Source organism: Neofelis nebulosa, chromosome 3 (assembly GCF_028018385.1).
Source record: "Neofelis nebulosa isolate mNeoNeb1 chromosome 3, mNeoNeb1.pri, whole genome shotgun sequence".
Lineage (NCBI taxonomy): Eukaryota > Metazoa > Chordata > Mammalia > Carnivora > Felidae > Neofelis > Neofelis nebulosa.
The window spans coordinates 200760019-200777593 of NC_080784.1; the positions used below are offsets into that span (position 1 = coordinate 200760019).

Sequence of the window (17575 nt, forward strand, 5' to 3'; positions counted from 1 at the left end):
GATTCTGTGCCTCCCTCTCTCTCTGCCCCTCCCCCGCTCGTGCTCTGTCTCTCTTTCTCTCAAAATAAGTACATTAAAAATTTTTTTTAAATAAATAAATGTTAAAAAAAAAAAAAAAGGAGAAGCAGCAGCAGTGTGGTGTGGAACTCCTTGACCATATAAATGCCAGCAGAAGCATCATGGCAAGGAAAAGGCAAACTCCTCTTCAGAGTATGTGTCTCATCCAGGGAGGACAAGTCCCCCCACTCCCTTCATGATGGAAGGGGTCTGATAGAATCGAACGTCCACCAGGCCGGTGTCCCCAGGGAAAGGTTCCACATCAGCAGCACGGCGGGGGGGGGGGGGGGGGGGGGTCTCTGCCGTTCACAGTGCTTCCAGCAAACTTAATTGCTTATCCAACTTGCTGGCGTGTGGCAACCATTTTTGTTGTGCTCATGGGTCTGTGGGTCAGGATCTACAGAGGACACGGTGGGCATTGCTTTTCGTCTCAGGTCTACAATGTCCAGGGCCTCAGCAGGAAAGATGAGAAAGGCTGGGGGTGACTCAATGGCCAGGGCTTGGAATCTCTGCAGATTTCTTCATTCACATACTGGTGCCCCAGTGACCCAAAGCCTGTGCTCAGCTGGGTTCCCACACGTGCCCTCTTTCTGCAGCTTGAACCACCCATAGCCTTCCAACTGATCCTCGAGAAGGGGCCTCCCAGGAGGGAACATCTGGACAGCAAGCATCCCAGGAGACCCAGCAGAAGCTGAGTGGTCTCTACGACTTAGCCTTAGAAGCCACACTAAGGCGTCATTTCTGGCATATTCTGTCGGTGAAGGTGGTCATGAGCCCATCCAGGTTCAAGGGAAGGGAGAAGTGGCAAAAATTCAGAGCCCCTTCTCAAGTCATTCCAGAAGGTTCTGCACGCAGCATATGTCAACCGGGTCAGCCTTGGGGAAGGACTTCTATGCTGCTGAGCGTGTGCACAGCCCTCCATCTTGCACCTTGTACGTGGGCCCGTGGAGGAAACACTGGGTGGCTAGGCAGAGGCTGACAGACACCAACAGAACATGCTCTCTTACCCCCTCCCCTGCAGGCGGTGCCCCTGGTGAACACTCACGTGACTCATTTTTCACACTCTGAATCCGTGCTGATGGGCCCCTCCACATGTTATTCCCCAAACCTCCTTGTCAATAAGTTTCCAATTCTTCTCTTTCCAAGTCACTGACCATCCAGCCACGCTGGGAGTCTGTTAGCAACCATCCACGAGTTCATGTTGATTTGTACCCTGGCCATCTCTCAATCCGGCCAAAGTGGCCAAGCAAATGTACCCCTCAACATTCAGCCCACTGGGAAGATCTTCCTTCACAGCCTTTCCTTCAGGGTCACCTTTGGGTGGGGCTATAAGGCTGCAGCCGTCTACGTGGGGGGACAGCATATCGTGATGGCTGGTGCCGTCGTATCATGTAGAACCACCTGGAAACTAAGCTGGAGCTTTTTCTCCGCCACTCATGAGAAACTCCCCAAGGGACTGCAGGTGTAGATAAACGGAGACAGTGCAGGGGCGCCTGGGTGGCTCAGTCGGTTGAGCATCTGACTTCGGCTCAGGTCATGACCTCACATTTCGTGAGTTCGAGCCCCGAATTGGACTCACTGCTGTTGTCAGCACAGAGCCCACTTTGGATCCTCTGCCCCCCCCCCACCTCTGCCCCCCAGCCTCTGCTTGTGCACTCTCTCAAAAATAATTCTAAAAAATTAAAAAAAAATTTTTATGTTTATTCATTTTTGAAAGACAGAAACAGAGCACAAGCGGGCGTGGGCGGAGAGAGAGGGTGACACAGGATCCCAAGCAGGCTCCAGGCTCTGAGCTGTCACCACAGAGCCCGACGCAGGGCTCGAAGTCACAAACCGCGAGATCATGACCTGAGCCGAAGTTGCTCGCTCAACTGACTGAGCCACCCAGGCTCCCCACATTAAAAAAAAAAAATTTTTTTAAAAAGGAGACAGTATGTAGCAAAAATCGATCTCAAAGGCCCCTGAGCCACCTGTACATGCAACCGACTAATGGCTTCCAGTTCATGTTCAAGCTTATATACCATTTCTACTCAGCAATGCATCACTGTGGGGCATGCCCAGCCTTGCTCTTGGTGGATCAGATGACATCCAGTTCATGCCATAGGTAGGTGTCCATTTCTCAAGACCTGGTCGTTCCCTGTCAGGCCCTGACTCTGGTGGATGAAATTTCCCAGACTGAGAAGTCACCCGGCTCGGATACTTTGCCCCCAATTAAGTCCTGAGCCTGATCCTTCCCTGGGTCTACCCTGTAGCTCGAGGAGGTAAAGATTTCTTTAAATGCAGCCGCAGAGATGACCTCTCATTCTTTGCAAACTGTTCTTGCGGAAACACCTCCAGCTCAGACAGAAGGGGAAAACAGTGCAAAATGAAGAACCCTCAGGAGCTCAGACCTTTTCTGGGCAGGAAGCAGGCTGAGAAAGCTGGATTCTAAACTGTTTTCTTCCAGAAAAGAATGACACGGAGGGCGAATAGAGCCCAGAGGGTAGAGCCTGACACCTTGTCAGAGTCCTAGGAGGCAGCACTGGTCCCTAAGCAAGAGAGGGGGACCCGCGTCCAGCTGGATTTCTGTGGACCAGCGACTGTGTGCCTCGTTCCCCGCTTTTCGAATGTTACTGCGCGTACCTGCGCCTGCCTCACCACTGTATGTTCGGTGTGCGATCGACAGGTAACTCGCCTGTGAGGGTGGTCAGCTCGAGGCCCCCGCACCGCTCTTGATTCAGATGATGAGATCCTGGAGCTCAAGCCTGTGTCTGACGCTGGAACAGGATGGGGCTTCCGGGATTGGGACTTTCGCGTGTGGGAGGAACACAGAGAATTTGTGGCCAGAGACTGTGGCGGTTTTAACACCCGGCTCACACGTTCCTTGACCCTCCTCCTTTAGGATGAGGGGAAGGTATGTCCCCTTGAATCTGGGGTCTGTAACTACGTGGACAGTTTCTGAGCCCATGCTCTAAGTGGGGGCTTCCTGTCTCTGGGACACAGCGGTGGGCAGAGCGATGCCCCCGAAGGGGTCCACACCCTGCTCCCGGGAAGCTACCAACAACGCTGCGTTGCGCGGCAAGAGGAACACTGACGGCGGATTAAGGACTTTAAAATAGGGAGAGCACCTGGGGTTGCCCAGGTGAGCCTGGCGTGATCACACGGGCCCCCCGAAAGCGGAAGCAGAAGGCAGAAGAGCGGATCTGGGCAATATGACAATGACGAGGAGGCAGGACAGGCGCGGCTTTGAGAGGAGGAAGAGCGCCACGAGGCAAGAAATGCAGGTGCCTCTAGAAGCTGGGAACGGCCCTCGCTGACAGCCAGCTCGGCATGGGGAGCTCCGTCCTCGGACCGTAAGGAATTGAATTCTGCTGCCCGCCTGACAGCACGGGAAATGGACTCCCCCCCTGGAGCCTCCAGAAAGGACCACAGCCCTGCCCGCACCCGTGAGCGCAGACCTCAAACTACGGAACTGCGAGATAATCCACGTCTGTTGTTTTAGCTGCTGTCTGTGGCAGCTCATTACAGCAGCTACCGACACCGACACAAAAGCTTTGGACCTGAGCAACTCTGCAGGGAGGAAACCCAAACTGCCCACCCCTCCTTCCCCGCCCCCCGGGGGAGACCCTGTGCGGAGAGAAATCAGCAGCCAGCACCACCTCGCCAGCCCAGAGGGAACCGCCTTGGAAGGGGACCACCAGCCTGCCGGCTGGGTCACCCCATGTGGGGAGGAAACAGGTTGTTCCTGCAAATTCCTGTCCAAATTTCAGACACACGAACAAGACCATGGTGGCGGTGGTTTTAAGCCTAAACGTGTCTTGTGATTTGTTACGCGGATGAGGGGAACACACGCATGTGGGGGTGAGGCCAGGAGGTGAGACGTGGCCCAGGAGTGCCAGGCCTTTTGTGCTGGCCGCGGTGACAGGGATGAAGGGATTATGAGAAGAGTCCGGGTGGCCCTGATGGTGTTCAGGTGAGTGCCGGGGGACAGCGGGGGAGCAGTGGGTGAGTTGGGGGTCACTCCTGCCACTGGAGGTGTGTAGGCTGGGGGGCACCCAGCTCTTGAGGTCCTCTTTGACTCCTCTTTACTGTAAACATAAGGCAACGTTCTAACACTCTTTTGCAAAAGTATGACCTAATACAACTTTTTCAGAAAGGAGCACGACTGGAGAGCGTGGGCAGAGAGAGCTCTTTGGTGGAGTTTTGCCATTGGGGCGGGGTGGGGGGCAAAGAAAACGGTCAGTAAGTGGAGAGGCATGAGGGACCCCGACTTGGCGGGGGGGTGTGTTCGAAGATGGGAAACATGGCAATATATCTGTGTGCACGTGGGAAGGATGCATCTCAGGGCACGACGAATACGCCCAAAGTGAGGTTCTGAAAGGTTTGCAAAAGCTGCGGTTAAGAGTAAAATCCAGGCGCTCACGCTGCTTTAGAAATAAAGCAGCCATACGTCCCACTTCTGCCCAAATGGGGAAATCATGGTCCTCGGCTTGGGAGCTGAATCTGACACTCGGGTGAGGAGGGTTTGCGGCCCCCACCAACTGCCCCACCTTCCCTCGGCCCAGAACCCTGCAACGCCTACCCCTTTGGAGTCAGTCCTCAGTGCATGCAAAATACTCCTGCTGCTGATTCCTTTAGTTTTTATGAATCCCATGGGCCTAGAATCCACCAGACTCTTTCCCACCTCGAGGAATACTGTGCTTGAATCGGTCTTTCAAGAGAAAAATGTTTTTAAGTGGAGGCATTTATCTGGACTGGGACTGCAGAGGGCACCTAATAACTTCTGTCACCTGGCCCCAGCCTGTCCCCCCACACTAGCCCACCTGCAGAGACTTTGCAACTTTCCCTAGTCCCTTCCAGTGCCTGGCTGCTGCTGAAGAGAGCTTTTAAGGGTGCATACGACCAAAGAGCCCCGACACAGCCAGGGTCTTAAATCCTTTTAGTCTCTTAAAAAGACCACTGTCACCCGAGCTGGGTCCCAGACATAGACTGGGGGGTTGGGGGGAGTCCCAGTCTGGTTTTTATCCTAGTGAGCGAAGTTAGATCCCTTGATCTCTCTGTTCCCTGCCAATTCGAAGGCTCCAGCTTCTGCAGAGAGATCTCTCCCCAGATTGACTGGAACAGGGGAGTTCTCGACCCGGGCCGCACGCAGGAATCGCCTGGAGAACTCTTCCTGTGGAACAGCTCTGCTCCCCAACCATACCACCACCTCTGAGCAGCGGGCCTGGGCATCCGGGGTGCAAGCAGGTAGGAGACTTGGGCTTGAGGCTTGGGATGGCCAAAGTCAGGTACAGCTCTAAGAGCACGCACCTGCCTCTACCCTATCGTTGGCCGTCGGGGTGGGGACTTACAAGTGCTCACTTAGTCTTGACTCTGAAGGGTGGTGCTCCTTCCACAGGACGGCCTGATACCGTTTGTACTTATTTAGCAGTTACAGTAACAGGGACAGACCCCTAAATAACACACGTGGCAGTTATTTGACAGAAACAGGGACCACACATGATCCTGTTTCAAAAAACTTATTGAAAGGTCTCTTTGCAAGTAACAGCATAATCTTACCGTCTTCTTGGCCACAGCGTCAGCGTTTGGCTCTCTGGGTTCTGACAAACCAGTGTCCAGGAATGCACAGCCTTAGCTTTCTATCCAAATGGAACTATGCTCTGCAATAAAAGATGGGGTGGGGGGGGGATGGGGTGTCTGGGTGGCTCAGTTGGTTAAGCACCAGACTCCAGCTCAGGTCATGATCTCAGGTCTCGTCTTGTCTTGTCTCATGTGAGTTTGAGCCCCGCGTCAGGCTCTGTGCTGACAGCTCGGAGCCTGGAGCCTGCTTCGGATTCTGTGTCTCCCTCTCTCCCTGTTCATCCCCTGCTCGCTCGCTCGCTCGCTCTCCAAAATAAATAAACATTAAAAAAATTTAAGATGGGAGGCACCTGGGTGGCTCAGTGGGTTAAGCATCCGACTTCGGCTCAGGTCACGATCTCACGGTTTGTGGGTTCAAGCCCCGCGTCGGGCTCTGTGCCGACCGCTCAGAGCCTGGAGCCTGCTTCCGATTCTGTGTCTCCCTCTCTCTCTGACCCTCCCCCGTTCATGCTGTGTCTCTCTCTGTCTCAAAAACTAAATAAGTATTAAAAAAAAATAATAATAAAAAAATAAATTAAAAAAGAAATTTAAGATGGGATGGCGGGGGGCCTGACCTTGCTCCTTACTTGTGAGGAAGCCCTCACGTGCGGGTACACAGGCTGGGCTTGATTCTGCCCGCTGGTCACGCCTGCCTCGTCCCATCCCTGATCCTGGATCTACGTGGTCTTTCTTTCTCTCTCCATTACCACGAATGGAGTGAGCACCTACGTGTACCAGGCACTGTGGCGGGTGTTTTGTAAACATCAGCCCACATCTTCCACCGAAGTCCCCTTTGTCAGGGAGATGATAATCGACACCACAAAGCCCGTGCCGGTGAGGTTTAAGGTGAATGTGGGTGCATTTGAAAGCGTCTGGCTTCCTGAGGTCTCCGAAGAGCAGAGTAGACTTGCACCCTTGCCGCAAAGTGCTATCAGCTGAGACCAAAGGTCCAAAGTCTGCAGTAACAAAACCCACAGGAAAGTTATAAAAATATTTTATTTAAATGTTAAGGAAAAAGTACGTGTACTTAAAAATGAGTAAAAGTGCCCACGTTGAACAAATGCTAGAAACCCAGTAAGTTGCACATGACAAAATCTAAAGTGGCAGGAACACATAAAATGCTTTCAAGTGGTCCTGTCACCTAACAAAACTACTATAAAAATGAGATCGCAATTGCAGAAGCTGGGTTAAAGGCACATGACATGATCATTCCCACATACACACCCAGTGATCGCATACGATCAAAGGGCGAACAACTCTGCAATGTGGGGAGGACACCGTGTGCCTATAATGAAACTCTGCTTAAATGTTCACACCAACACTTTCTCCGACGATTCATCAGACTGACACCACAAACTAATTATTTCTATTTTGAACAGAACATTTCTATTCTGAGTGTGAAAAATTCAGTAGTCACTTGAGTGTGAGGACAGACAAACGAAATCGAATTTATTCTGATTTCAACCAGACTGCAACGTTATGGTTTTTCCGAGGAAACCACTCACTTCCTAGATACGAGGACACGTTGTAGCACTTGTTACACCTGCGATGCTGCCAGCTGGCTGGGTGCTGAATCGTTCGCGTCGAAGTGACACGCTCTTACACCTGAAAGAAAGCCAGCATTTATATTCTGAGACAGTCTGTCTTTTAAGCAGCTGGATTTCCTGTCTAAAAAGCACAGTTCAGGGGCGCCTGGGTGGCGCAGTCGGTTAAGCGTCCGACTTCAGCCAGGTCACGATCTCGCGGTCCGTGAGTTCGAGCCCCGCGTCGGGCTCTGGGCTGATGGCTCGGAGCCTGGAGCCTGTTTCGGATTCTGTGTCTCCCTCTGTCTCTGACCCTCCCCTGTTCATGCTCTCTCTCCCTCTCTCTGTCTCAAAAATAAATAAATGTTAAAAAAAAAAAAATTAAAAAAAAAAAAAAAAGCACAGTTCAGTCCACATGCCTGTAACGCTCTCTGGCTCTCCATTACCAAAAACAAACTCACGTCAAGGGTCGAAAGCTCCTGAACGTGTGTAAAAACTGAAAACTGAACGGCGGAAAACGTAATGGTATCAGGGCGGAGGGGAAAAGCAGGACACGGGGTCAGATGAGGCTCCATCCTGTGGCGACACGTGCTGACCCGGACAAAGGGAGAGACGCCAGATGGCCCCGGACAGCACAGTGTGCACAGGGGACTCTCCACCTCTGTGGGGCCACACACCTGCTAGTGACCACCTGCAGCCTGGCAGCGACGGAATTCTGTCCGTGTCTCCCTTATTTGGGTACAGTGACTCCCCTCAGAACTCCAAAGGGAGCACAGGCCGTTAGCTGAAATGCACCCCAATCCTTTACTTAGTATGTTAACATCCACTTCTCTGGGCCTGTTTGCATGCCCGTAAACTGACACATGAAGAAGTTTTCCTCCCAGCTCCGAAGTCAGTTGCGTAAAGAGAGGGCCTATCTTGGCTTTTTCACCGTGTCCCTAAGCACGCAGAGGGAGTGCTCTCATGCATATTTATTTGATAAAGGAGTCGTCTGGTACTCGACAGACTGACCTCGCCGTGTAAGGCAGCAGGCCCAGGGAGGCAGTCGTCCGTGGGGAGCAAGAGATTCTGTAAGTAACACGGAAGGAAAAGGCTGATGGGTCGTCCGTCAGATTTTTAGGAGGCAGCCAGAACAGCTCGAGTGGGTAAAAGTGCCCGTTCTTCCTACGTTCCTGCTCCCTAACAGCAACCTAGCCAGTCGTCTGGTGTGTATCAGGTGATGGAAGCTGACCTGGGTGGAAAGTGACCTACTGTGGGAGCTTATCTACACTGTAAGGTGTAAATACGACATCTCTGAAGGGTGGGGTGCCTTACCCAGGAAATAGTCATGGAGAACTAAATTATGCAGAAGGGAAGGGGTCTCGGTCCCTTTCATCTCAGAGTTGAAGGAAGGCACAGTTGGTGAGTAGTCCGTCACTGCTGTGCCACCTGGAAACGGTCACCAAAGACACTGGCCCAGTGAGTTCAATGTTAGAAAGGCCATTCCAGAACTCTTACCTCTGGACATCACCCAAGGAGTGAGATCAGCATCACAACGCCCATAAACTGAGTGAACAACACCAGCGGGGTGAGGAAGGACCACATGTGCCACAGGGCAACGTTGAAGCTGAAAAGGATAAGACACGCGGTTGGCCGCTCCAGCTGTAATCTACGCACGTACCCCGAGATCCCACTCTGAACTCCGTTTGGGAAAGTTCTCTTAGCCAGCAACTGTGTGTGTATGTCATGTTTCCCAGAGATGTGGTTTGGCCAGCACTGGAAATATCACAAACTCTTCAGAGAGCACTTGGGACCGAACCACTGAAGGTCCTCCCCCGAGAGCTGGCCCAACAGGATCCCAAGTCTCTCAAAGTCAGTGTCTGTGGCGGCACATCGACGACAATGGCTACAGCCTGCTTCCACGACCCGCACACTGTCAAACCATCAGAGTAAAGACACAGTTTCAAATAACTTTTTGTTAGAAACAGGATGAAAAACGTAATGACGTATAAGTTGCTATTAAATCTCCCTTTGAGAAAAACACTGCTCCTGTCGCCAAGGTAAGAATAAGACAGCTTCTCAGTGCAAATGATCTTTATGGACTGAATTTGTAAGAGCAGAAGTTAATTAAATAGTTACTGGTTTCACTATGTAATAGTTTTTTAAATGGAACTTTAAACAATGGAACTTTTTAAATCCTACTGTTCTAAAAAAATAACCTTTCCGGGGTGACCTCACTCTTACGATGTAAAACAGCACACCCGTGTACCCACACCACCGAAGGGTCAGTAATAACCACAACACAAGGTGATACATGTCAATGCCCTCCAATTTCAATGACAGAAAATTAATCATAAAAAACATTCAATTAAACGGAATAGGCACAAAATATATGGTTTTTCCAAAATCCCAATTCAATTGACATAGAGAAAGGAAAAAAGCTAGAGGAATATATACAACATATAAAGAACAGTTGTTCTCTCTGGCTGCAGGATCATGGGGATTTATTTCCTTTGTGTTTTTCTGTAATTAACAGATTATTCTTCAGTGAGCAAGTATGCTTTCATACACATTAAAAAAAAAAAATCAGGGGCGCCTGGGTGGCGCAGTCGGTTAAGTGTCCGACTTCAGCCAGGTCACGATCTCGTGGTCCGTGAGTTCGAGCCCCGCGTCAGGCTCTGGGCCGATGGCTCGGAGCCTGGAGCCTGTTTCCGATTCTGTGTCTCCCTCTCTCTCTGACCCTCCCCCGTCCATGCTCTGTCTCTCTCTGTCCCAAAAAAATAAATAAAAAACGTTGAAAAAAAAAAAAATCAGTGTTTTTTCATCGACTACCTATTAAGAAGAAGGATATGGGTTGTGGCATTTTCCTGGTAGCAAAGCAGTAAGAACAACTGTAAGTCTAGCCACCAAAGCAGAGCAGGTTCAGTAAACCCAGGTTATGTCCGTGTGATGATAATGTGTACAATTAAAAATAATGAGGCTTATCCAGGGGTGCCCGGCTGGCTCAGTCGGTAGAGCATGTGACTCTTAATCTTAGGGTCCTAGGTTCAAGCCCCGTATTGGGCATGGAACCTACTTAAAAATAAAATAAAATAAAAATAAAGAGGCACATTTTTTTGTACCAATATGGACGAATTACCAATGATACGGCTCTGTTAAAAAAAAAATGGACAATCACTTTGGGAAAAAAAAAAATTTCAGCTGTTTACTGCAATTGGAGATATGTATAACCTATAAGCCAGCAATTTCACCTCTAGAGACACGTATACACGCGTGTGCACACATACCTCCACCAGACATGCGTGCACATGTGCATGAGACTCACACACAAGAATGTTAAGAGCATCATGAACAACAGCACCAAACTGGAAACGATCCAGATGCGATCAACAGTAGAAGCGATGATGGGACGAAATGCTAACCAGCAACGAGCGGCTGTGCTACACGGCTCGGGTCTAACGGGAGATGGGGTGAGGCAGGATGAGACCGACACACTCGGCAGGAAGAAAAGCGAGGCTTCGCACACACTCTGTACAGCACCGTCTAAACTACAACCCCGCTCGTGGGACACGTTTTCTTTCACAGTAAAGACAGCAGCTTTCTGTTTGTTCTGAAGTTTCGAGTGTGAGAATGATAAACAGGTACCAGACATAGCACTGCATGTGAACAGCCAAATGTACAAGAATACGGAATACCTGAATCCATTTCTACGAAGTCAAAAAAACAGACAAAACAAAAACGGTACTTAAGAGATGCCAAAGAAAGCAAGCCCCACACGGATCGGGACAGTGTCTGTCCACGGGCAGGAAGGAAAGCGCCCTGGCTGGGGCGGGGGGTGGGCGGAAAGGGATCACGGGGCTGGTACGGTTCTCTTTCTTGACCTGGGTGAGGGTTCGCCAGTGCAGTGGTTAACTCATTCAGCTGGACAACTTAAGCTGTTTCCACTTTCTGTATTACATTTCCCAATCAGCACGATGTAATTAATTAATTAATTTTTTAATTTACAGCCAAGTTAGCATATAGCGCCATAATGATTTCAGGAGCAGATTCCAGTGATTCATCCCCTACGTATCACACCCAGTGCTCACCCCCACCAGTGTCCTCCCTAACGCTCCTTACTTATCCATTTAGCCCATCCCCCCACCCACAACCCCTCCAGCAACCCTCAGTTTATTCTCTGTATTTAAGAGTCTCTTATACTTGTCCCCCTCGCTTCACATTGCAAATGATTTCAAAAGCAAAGCGCAGAATATATACAGATAGCACGTCAACATTTGTGTTTTAAACAGCTAAATGCGCGGGACACCTGGGCGGCTCCGTCGGTTAAGCGTCCGACTTCGGCTCAGGTCATGAGCTCACGGTTCGTGGGTTCGAGCCCCGCGTCGGGCTCTGTGCTGACAGCTTGGAGCCTGGAGCCTGCTTCGGGTTCTGTCTCCCTCTCCCGCTTCCCCTCCCCCACTCACGTTCTGTCTCTGCAAAATGAATAAACCTTAAAAAAAATTAAAAAACCATAGCTAAATACGTAAAGAACGATCCTACTAGAAAGGGCCTCTGAGACTAGCCATGACAGGAGGCCATTTTCCCGTTTCTCCTTTTCTGTAAGCTTCGTGCCCCGTACATCGGCACCTGATCACAACACGCTTTATTCCCCTGGTTGTTGCAAAGTTAACTCACCAGACGCCGGCCGCAATAAAAGCGGCAGTTGTCACGGGTATCAAGGCTGGATACTTGACGTCGTAATCTTCAATCCCGCGGCACCACTCCAGATAAAGGATGCAGTAACACGCAAGCGACAGGCTGATCAGCAGGAGGGCGCCGCCAGCCACGAACCAGCTGCAGAGACCAAACGACACAAGGGTTGCCAGCAGACTTAGCGCCTCAGCGCGCGTCTGAAAAAAGGTTTTCACCGACAGCCTAAAAATCGATTGCTACGCAGATCAACTGGGCGAGGGGCCCAGAGGGGCCCACAGCTCCCCAACCCCCGCTTTCAGATGGCCTCTGTCGGGCGGGAGATGGGGTGACACAGGAGGGGGCCGGCAGGTGCAGCAGGAAGAAAGTGAGGCTCGAACAGCCGTGCACTCCCCACGCTCCACAAACCACCACCCGAAGCACAAGTCCGCTCGTGGCGCCGTGTCTCCTCTCACGACACGGCAGCTTTCTGTCTCTTTCTGAAGTTTCGAGTGGGAGAGTAAGAAACGGGTGCCATGAACTCCTCTAAGGTAAGGAGGCTTTCTGGGAGGACTGAAAATCAGACTGGAAGGTGGTTACCTCAAACTGCCTCTCGGAACAGATTTCTGAGCGAGACACCCATTTCTAGAATATTCCCAATCTCCCTCCAAGGGGCAGTGTCTTTTTCCTCACTTGGAATTCTACCCCAGCGCTGACTCCGTGTGGGTGAGGCGGCCTCCTTGGCCCCTGCTGGTTGTGGGAGGTGGCCAGATTTGGGGAACGAAGCCCTCTTCCTGTCTCCCAACGTCTCCATTCTCTTTCGCTTCTTCACGGAGAGAAGACGGGGGTTCCATGCAGACGAGAGAGGGGTCATGGGGGTCTGGAACAGTCACAGTCACACAGGCACTGAGTACACTTCCAGCCATGGCAAGCTTCCAGGTTCCTTTAAGGCACCGAATGACACTACAGTGCTGGGATCAGTTATGAGAGGCGGGATAGCTCAGTGGTTGGAGCGTGGCCTTCCAAATCTGCCTGTCTGGGTTTGAAGCTCAGCCCCAGCACGACTAGCTTTGTGGCTCTGAGCAAGTTACTTAACCTCAGGGTGTTCTAGAAACATTAGTAGGACCTCACAGAACAGCTGCGAAAATCACATAGCACTCTGAAAAGTGCTGCCCCATAGCGAGCAGCATTATTCCGCTGGTGTGATCGATGGAAAAAATACCTCCACGTTCCTCTTTTGGGGTCTGCAGAGGCCTCTCTTCTGCTACAGTGTCATTCTCAACAGGGGCGATACTGCCCCCAAAGGGAAGAAATCCTCCTCCTCTTTCTGTATGCACAGAGAAACTCCCGCAGGACGTTACGGGGTGGGTAGGAATGAAACGTCTCATGGAGGCTCCTCGGGAGGTGGCAACAAAGGTTGAGGAACACTGTGCCAGAGTCGCGGTGACCTCCTTGCTCGGTCAGGATCCTTCCGTCTGTTCCAGGTTTTAACTCCACCTGGAACCCTGGTGCGGCTACTGCGTCCAGATATGGCAGAGGACAGAAGCAGCTGGAAAACCCGCCTGAACCAAAACGCGACTGCAAGTCAGAGGCCCTCCACCCTGGCATCGGAGTCCCTCGGCAAGGTTGCCAAGGGAAGCCATCTTGCCCCCGGTTTCCCAAATTCTGACTCGGTGGGTAACAAGGAAGAGCCTGGGTACCTGGGCTTGTGATTTCCGTTGTAGTTTTAACCAGCAACTCGGCTCACACACACGACCAGGATTTTCTTAAAAACTGTGATTTCCAACCCATCACGACGCTTCGCTTTGTTTGTTAACATAGACCTGTGTCTCCTATCTCTGAACATCGTCTTGCAGCCTTGCGTAGATTCGAAGAACCCTAATGCCTCGAGCTTCCAAACTTGGGGGCTAACGGCAGGGCAAGAGATGAGGAATCACTTCAGGTAGATTTCTAAGGCAGCAGAAGGCAGCCTGCAACCCCTCTTGGGTACGGCCCTCGTCCGACGGCCGCTCAGACTCCCCACTGCTTACCGAGGCCCTTGGCAAGAATATAGTGCCACTCAAAATCCTCAGCCTTTGAGTATCCGTTCAGGTCTTTTGTCTCTAAGGTGATACTTTTCTGAGGCCAGGCCAGTGACTTCTGTGTCCTTCTCCTGCCCCACAGCCCCGGCTCTGCTACGGGACAGCGCGGGCTCCTGGGCAGCCCAGTGACTACGGCAGGTGCCCCCAACACCTCAGAGGTGTAACCAACTGTCCCTTAGCTTGGCATTTCCTTCAACTAGTGAGAATACTTAAAATAAGGAGACAAAGAGGGAAATCCTCCTCTCTCTCCTAAAACCTCCAAAAGGCCTGCCTCCCGAGGCTGGGCTGACTAGGTGCCCCTTCTAGGTGTCCCACGGCATCCTGGGCATATGCTTACAGCGTGCACATGACCCATTCACCTGTCTTGGCCTGAAAGGGGCTACTGGGGGGGCTGGAAGTGGGCTTCCTTTATCACTGTCACCACAGCCAAAACGCCTCAGGCTCTCGTGTCGTATCTGAATAACGAAGAGGCCGCTGCTCCCGGCAGTGTGCAAAACAACTACTCATCCTCTTTTCCCAGCCCAGGCTCTACACCGACTGAGAGACACATAGGAGTTAGGCCAATGACGTCAACTGTCAGCTCTGTTACTGACGGAGCTGCAGGAAGATGGCTTTGGTGACCAGACGTGCCACCAGGTTCCAAGTTGACATGAAAACCTAGAGACCCTCTCGGGTTGGGGCTGCCCCCAGAAATGACGGCACAGAAAGACAGACCAGAATCTGGGCTTCCCACAGACAGCTGGCTCCCAAGAGAAAGAAGGTGCCTTCGACACGTGGCTGGTTCTTCATCCCAAACTCGGTCAGGGAAGGGGCAAACAGGGTAAAGGGCAGGAAGACAGGAGTGTTTAAGGAAAGTTCTAGCTCCTGGCATTAAGGCAAGAGGCGAATAGGCTTTTATGGAACAACTGAAACAAGTCCCATATGCCTCCTCTCTCCTGAATGCATGCCCTGTGCACCTCCCGGCTCTCCCTCCCACAGTCAGCGTCCGAAGGCCTCTGAGGAGAAACTGTGCGTCACCCCCATGATGACACGGGATCAAACGGTCCTATCCACACCTTTCTAGCCCTGCTGGTCCCCGTGCTCGCATCCTGTGCAAACCACTGCTCCCAGTGCCAGCTCAAAGCTCACCAACGTCTCTCCCTCTTGGCTCTGCTGTGTGGGGGCCTCTAGAACACTCTTCAACATTCAGTGAGGACTCAGGTACGATTCACAACCTTGCCCCCCCCATCAATTCCTGAGATCATACCGAAGAGATCTTAATCCTCATGAATGACGGACGATTTGACATCAGGCCTCAAAGCTCCCGACTCCTCCTCTGAGTGACGTCAACCCTAATTCAATCACTCCCCGTAGTTACTTTGTTAGCTGTAACTATGCTCTGCAAACAAACTCTGAGGCCCGGTTCTCACCCGCCAGGGTCCTCGCTCCCTCCTCCCGGTGCTCCTGCACTGTCTTCAGACAGACTGTCAGAATCTTTCTTCTTCCATTTTTTACACATGGATTAGGTTCTTCTTAAATTCACTACCTTCCCCATCCTCCAACACACTTGTGCTGAAAGGCATACTGAAGTACTTTCCAGTTTCATCCGTTCTGCTGTACGTGTCCCAAGCACACACTCTCTTGGTCACTAGTGACCTTTGTGTCACTTTGTGTCACCAGTACCTCCAACACCGTGCCTGGCAGGAAGTAAGAGATTTCTAAGCATTTGAAGAACGCAACTCACAAGACACTATGAGCGATGAGAGGAGGGTGCTTAATTATGAAGCAATGAAGTTTTCTCACCTATTGGTGTGGAAGTTTTCTTTAACGGTTTTAAAGAAATCAACATAGTAGGTCACAACAATGGATGCCAGAATCCAGAATCCAGAATGGATGTTAAGTCTTGGAAGAGCTTTCTCCTTTCTCTCAACAGCGGTAGAGACTTCTGCAAATAAGGGAGATTTCAACTTATCAAATTACCATAAATTTATGAGGAAAAAGAACACCTATTTTAAGCCGGATAAAATAATTTCCTAGAGCTTTCCCAAAACCAGATTCTCTCCAATTAGAGAACAGATTTCTTCTGTACAGCCACCAAAACACGTTTATATTTGCAGAAATAATTAATAGGAACCTGCTATAAAACATATTCAGTATAGTCAACTTGTTCCCCCTAAACGAATTTAAAATCAAATTTACAATATTACTGTCTTTTGGAAAGAAAGACACCATCTGGTAGTATAGGAATTTTAGTATCATGTTTCATATATTGCCTAGGAAAGCAATTAGTCTTGTTAATTAAGAAAAATGGAGACAGCAGACATTAGAGCACAAAATGGACTTGTAATTTCCCCCAAATACTTTTAACTACATATTTTAATTATTTCAAACAAACACAACCTTCTGAGGCAACGGCAGGGCACAGCGGAGGTCTAGTCCTGATACAGCACTGTCTAGACAGGTGATGGACAAATCAAATTTCTTCCAGTTGAGACCCAATCTGAAAGAATAGGTGGCTGGGGTTGGGTGTGATGAGTTTTTTCTAACAAATTCCCCAGAGGAATGACATGCCCCCCCCCTCTTAATTCTCGTGAGAACCTTTGGTATACATCTGAGACCCCGACCTTGAACAAACCATCTGAATCCCCAGGAGGCTTGTTCATAATACAAATTCTGGGAGACAGCCTCAGAATTTGTAAATAAGAATGCCTGGGCATGATGTTTTCTGCGTTTATTTTTCAAAGGGTAGTAAGTGCACGATTTGCAACATACAGGGCAGAAAAATCTAAAATGAACTCTCTTTCCCCTATCCTTAACCCTAGTTTCCTCAACCCCAAAGCAACTACCAACACCAACTTCTATGAATTCTTTCATATTCTATGCATTTACAGGTGAACACACATCACACGTTACCAGGTCTGTACCCAAACGCTGGTACAGCGGACTTTGTCCTGCGCCTCCCTGTGAAAATCATCCCCATAGGGCGAAAAAAGTCTGCCTGCCGTGTCATGTAGGAGCACATCCAAATGTATTTAACCAGCTCTCTGCTGAGGGGCAATTAGACATTTTCAGTCGCTCGCCACCACGAGGAATGCTGAGGTTAAACACTGTGCACATACGTCCTCGTGTACTGGTACGAGTATGATGCTTTGGTAGATTCTTAGAAATACAACCGGATGGTACTTTTTATTTAAATGGAGAATGCCAAACAGGTGTCAAACCAGCTCTCCTGGGAATCCTGAAGCGCAGCTGGGATGAAGATGCGCGGGGCTACGCGATCACTAGGAATCTCTCAGGGACGCTAAATACCCGACTTGCAAAACGGCTTGGCAAGCCTTCAATAAACGAAACCTGGTCCCTCCTGCCAGGACAGGGCTGCGGGAGGTCCGCGGGGCCGGCCGTTTCCGGGCGCCTCGACTCCGGACACCTCAGCGCAGCTCGGGGCGCGCCCGGGGGGAGCGCCTCACCCGGCCCGGCGTAGCCCTCGCTGTCCAGCGGGGCCTCGGTGTCCCGCGGGAACAGGTACCGCCGCCGGAGCTGCTCCCGGGCCCGCGAAGCGTCCATCTTGGCAACGCCCAGAAGCGCGACGGAAATGACGTAACGACCGGAACTTCCGCCATCGGCTCCCCGGCCGAGGTGCTCGCTGCTGTGAGGGGTGGAGCCTATGCAGGCCGAGGTTTTAGTTGGTGA

At 50.9% G+C, this 17575-nt stretch overlaps 1 protein-coding gene across 1 annotated transcript; it reads right to left on the bottom strand.

The window, feature by feature from the left end:
- Positions 1-6633: 6633 nt before the first annotated feature.
- TMEM128 (transmembrane protein 128) lies at positions 6634-17488 on the bottom strand. The gene is made up of 5 exons (XM_058723108.1): positions 17353-17488; positions 15689-15830; positions 11832-11990; positions 8676-8784; positions 6634-7260 (listed from the first exon to the last, which is right to left on the bottom strand). The coding sequence occupies exons 1-4, from the start codon at positions 17447-17449 to the stop codon at positions 8685-8687; spliced, it is 498 nt and encodes a 165-aa protein (XP_058579091.1). The 5' UTR covers positions 17450-17488; the 3' UTR covers positions 6634-7260; positions 8676-8684.
- Between the last annotated feature and the right edge of the window lie 87 nt (positions 17489-17575).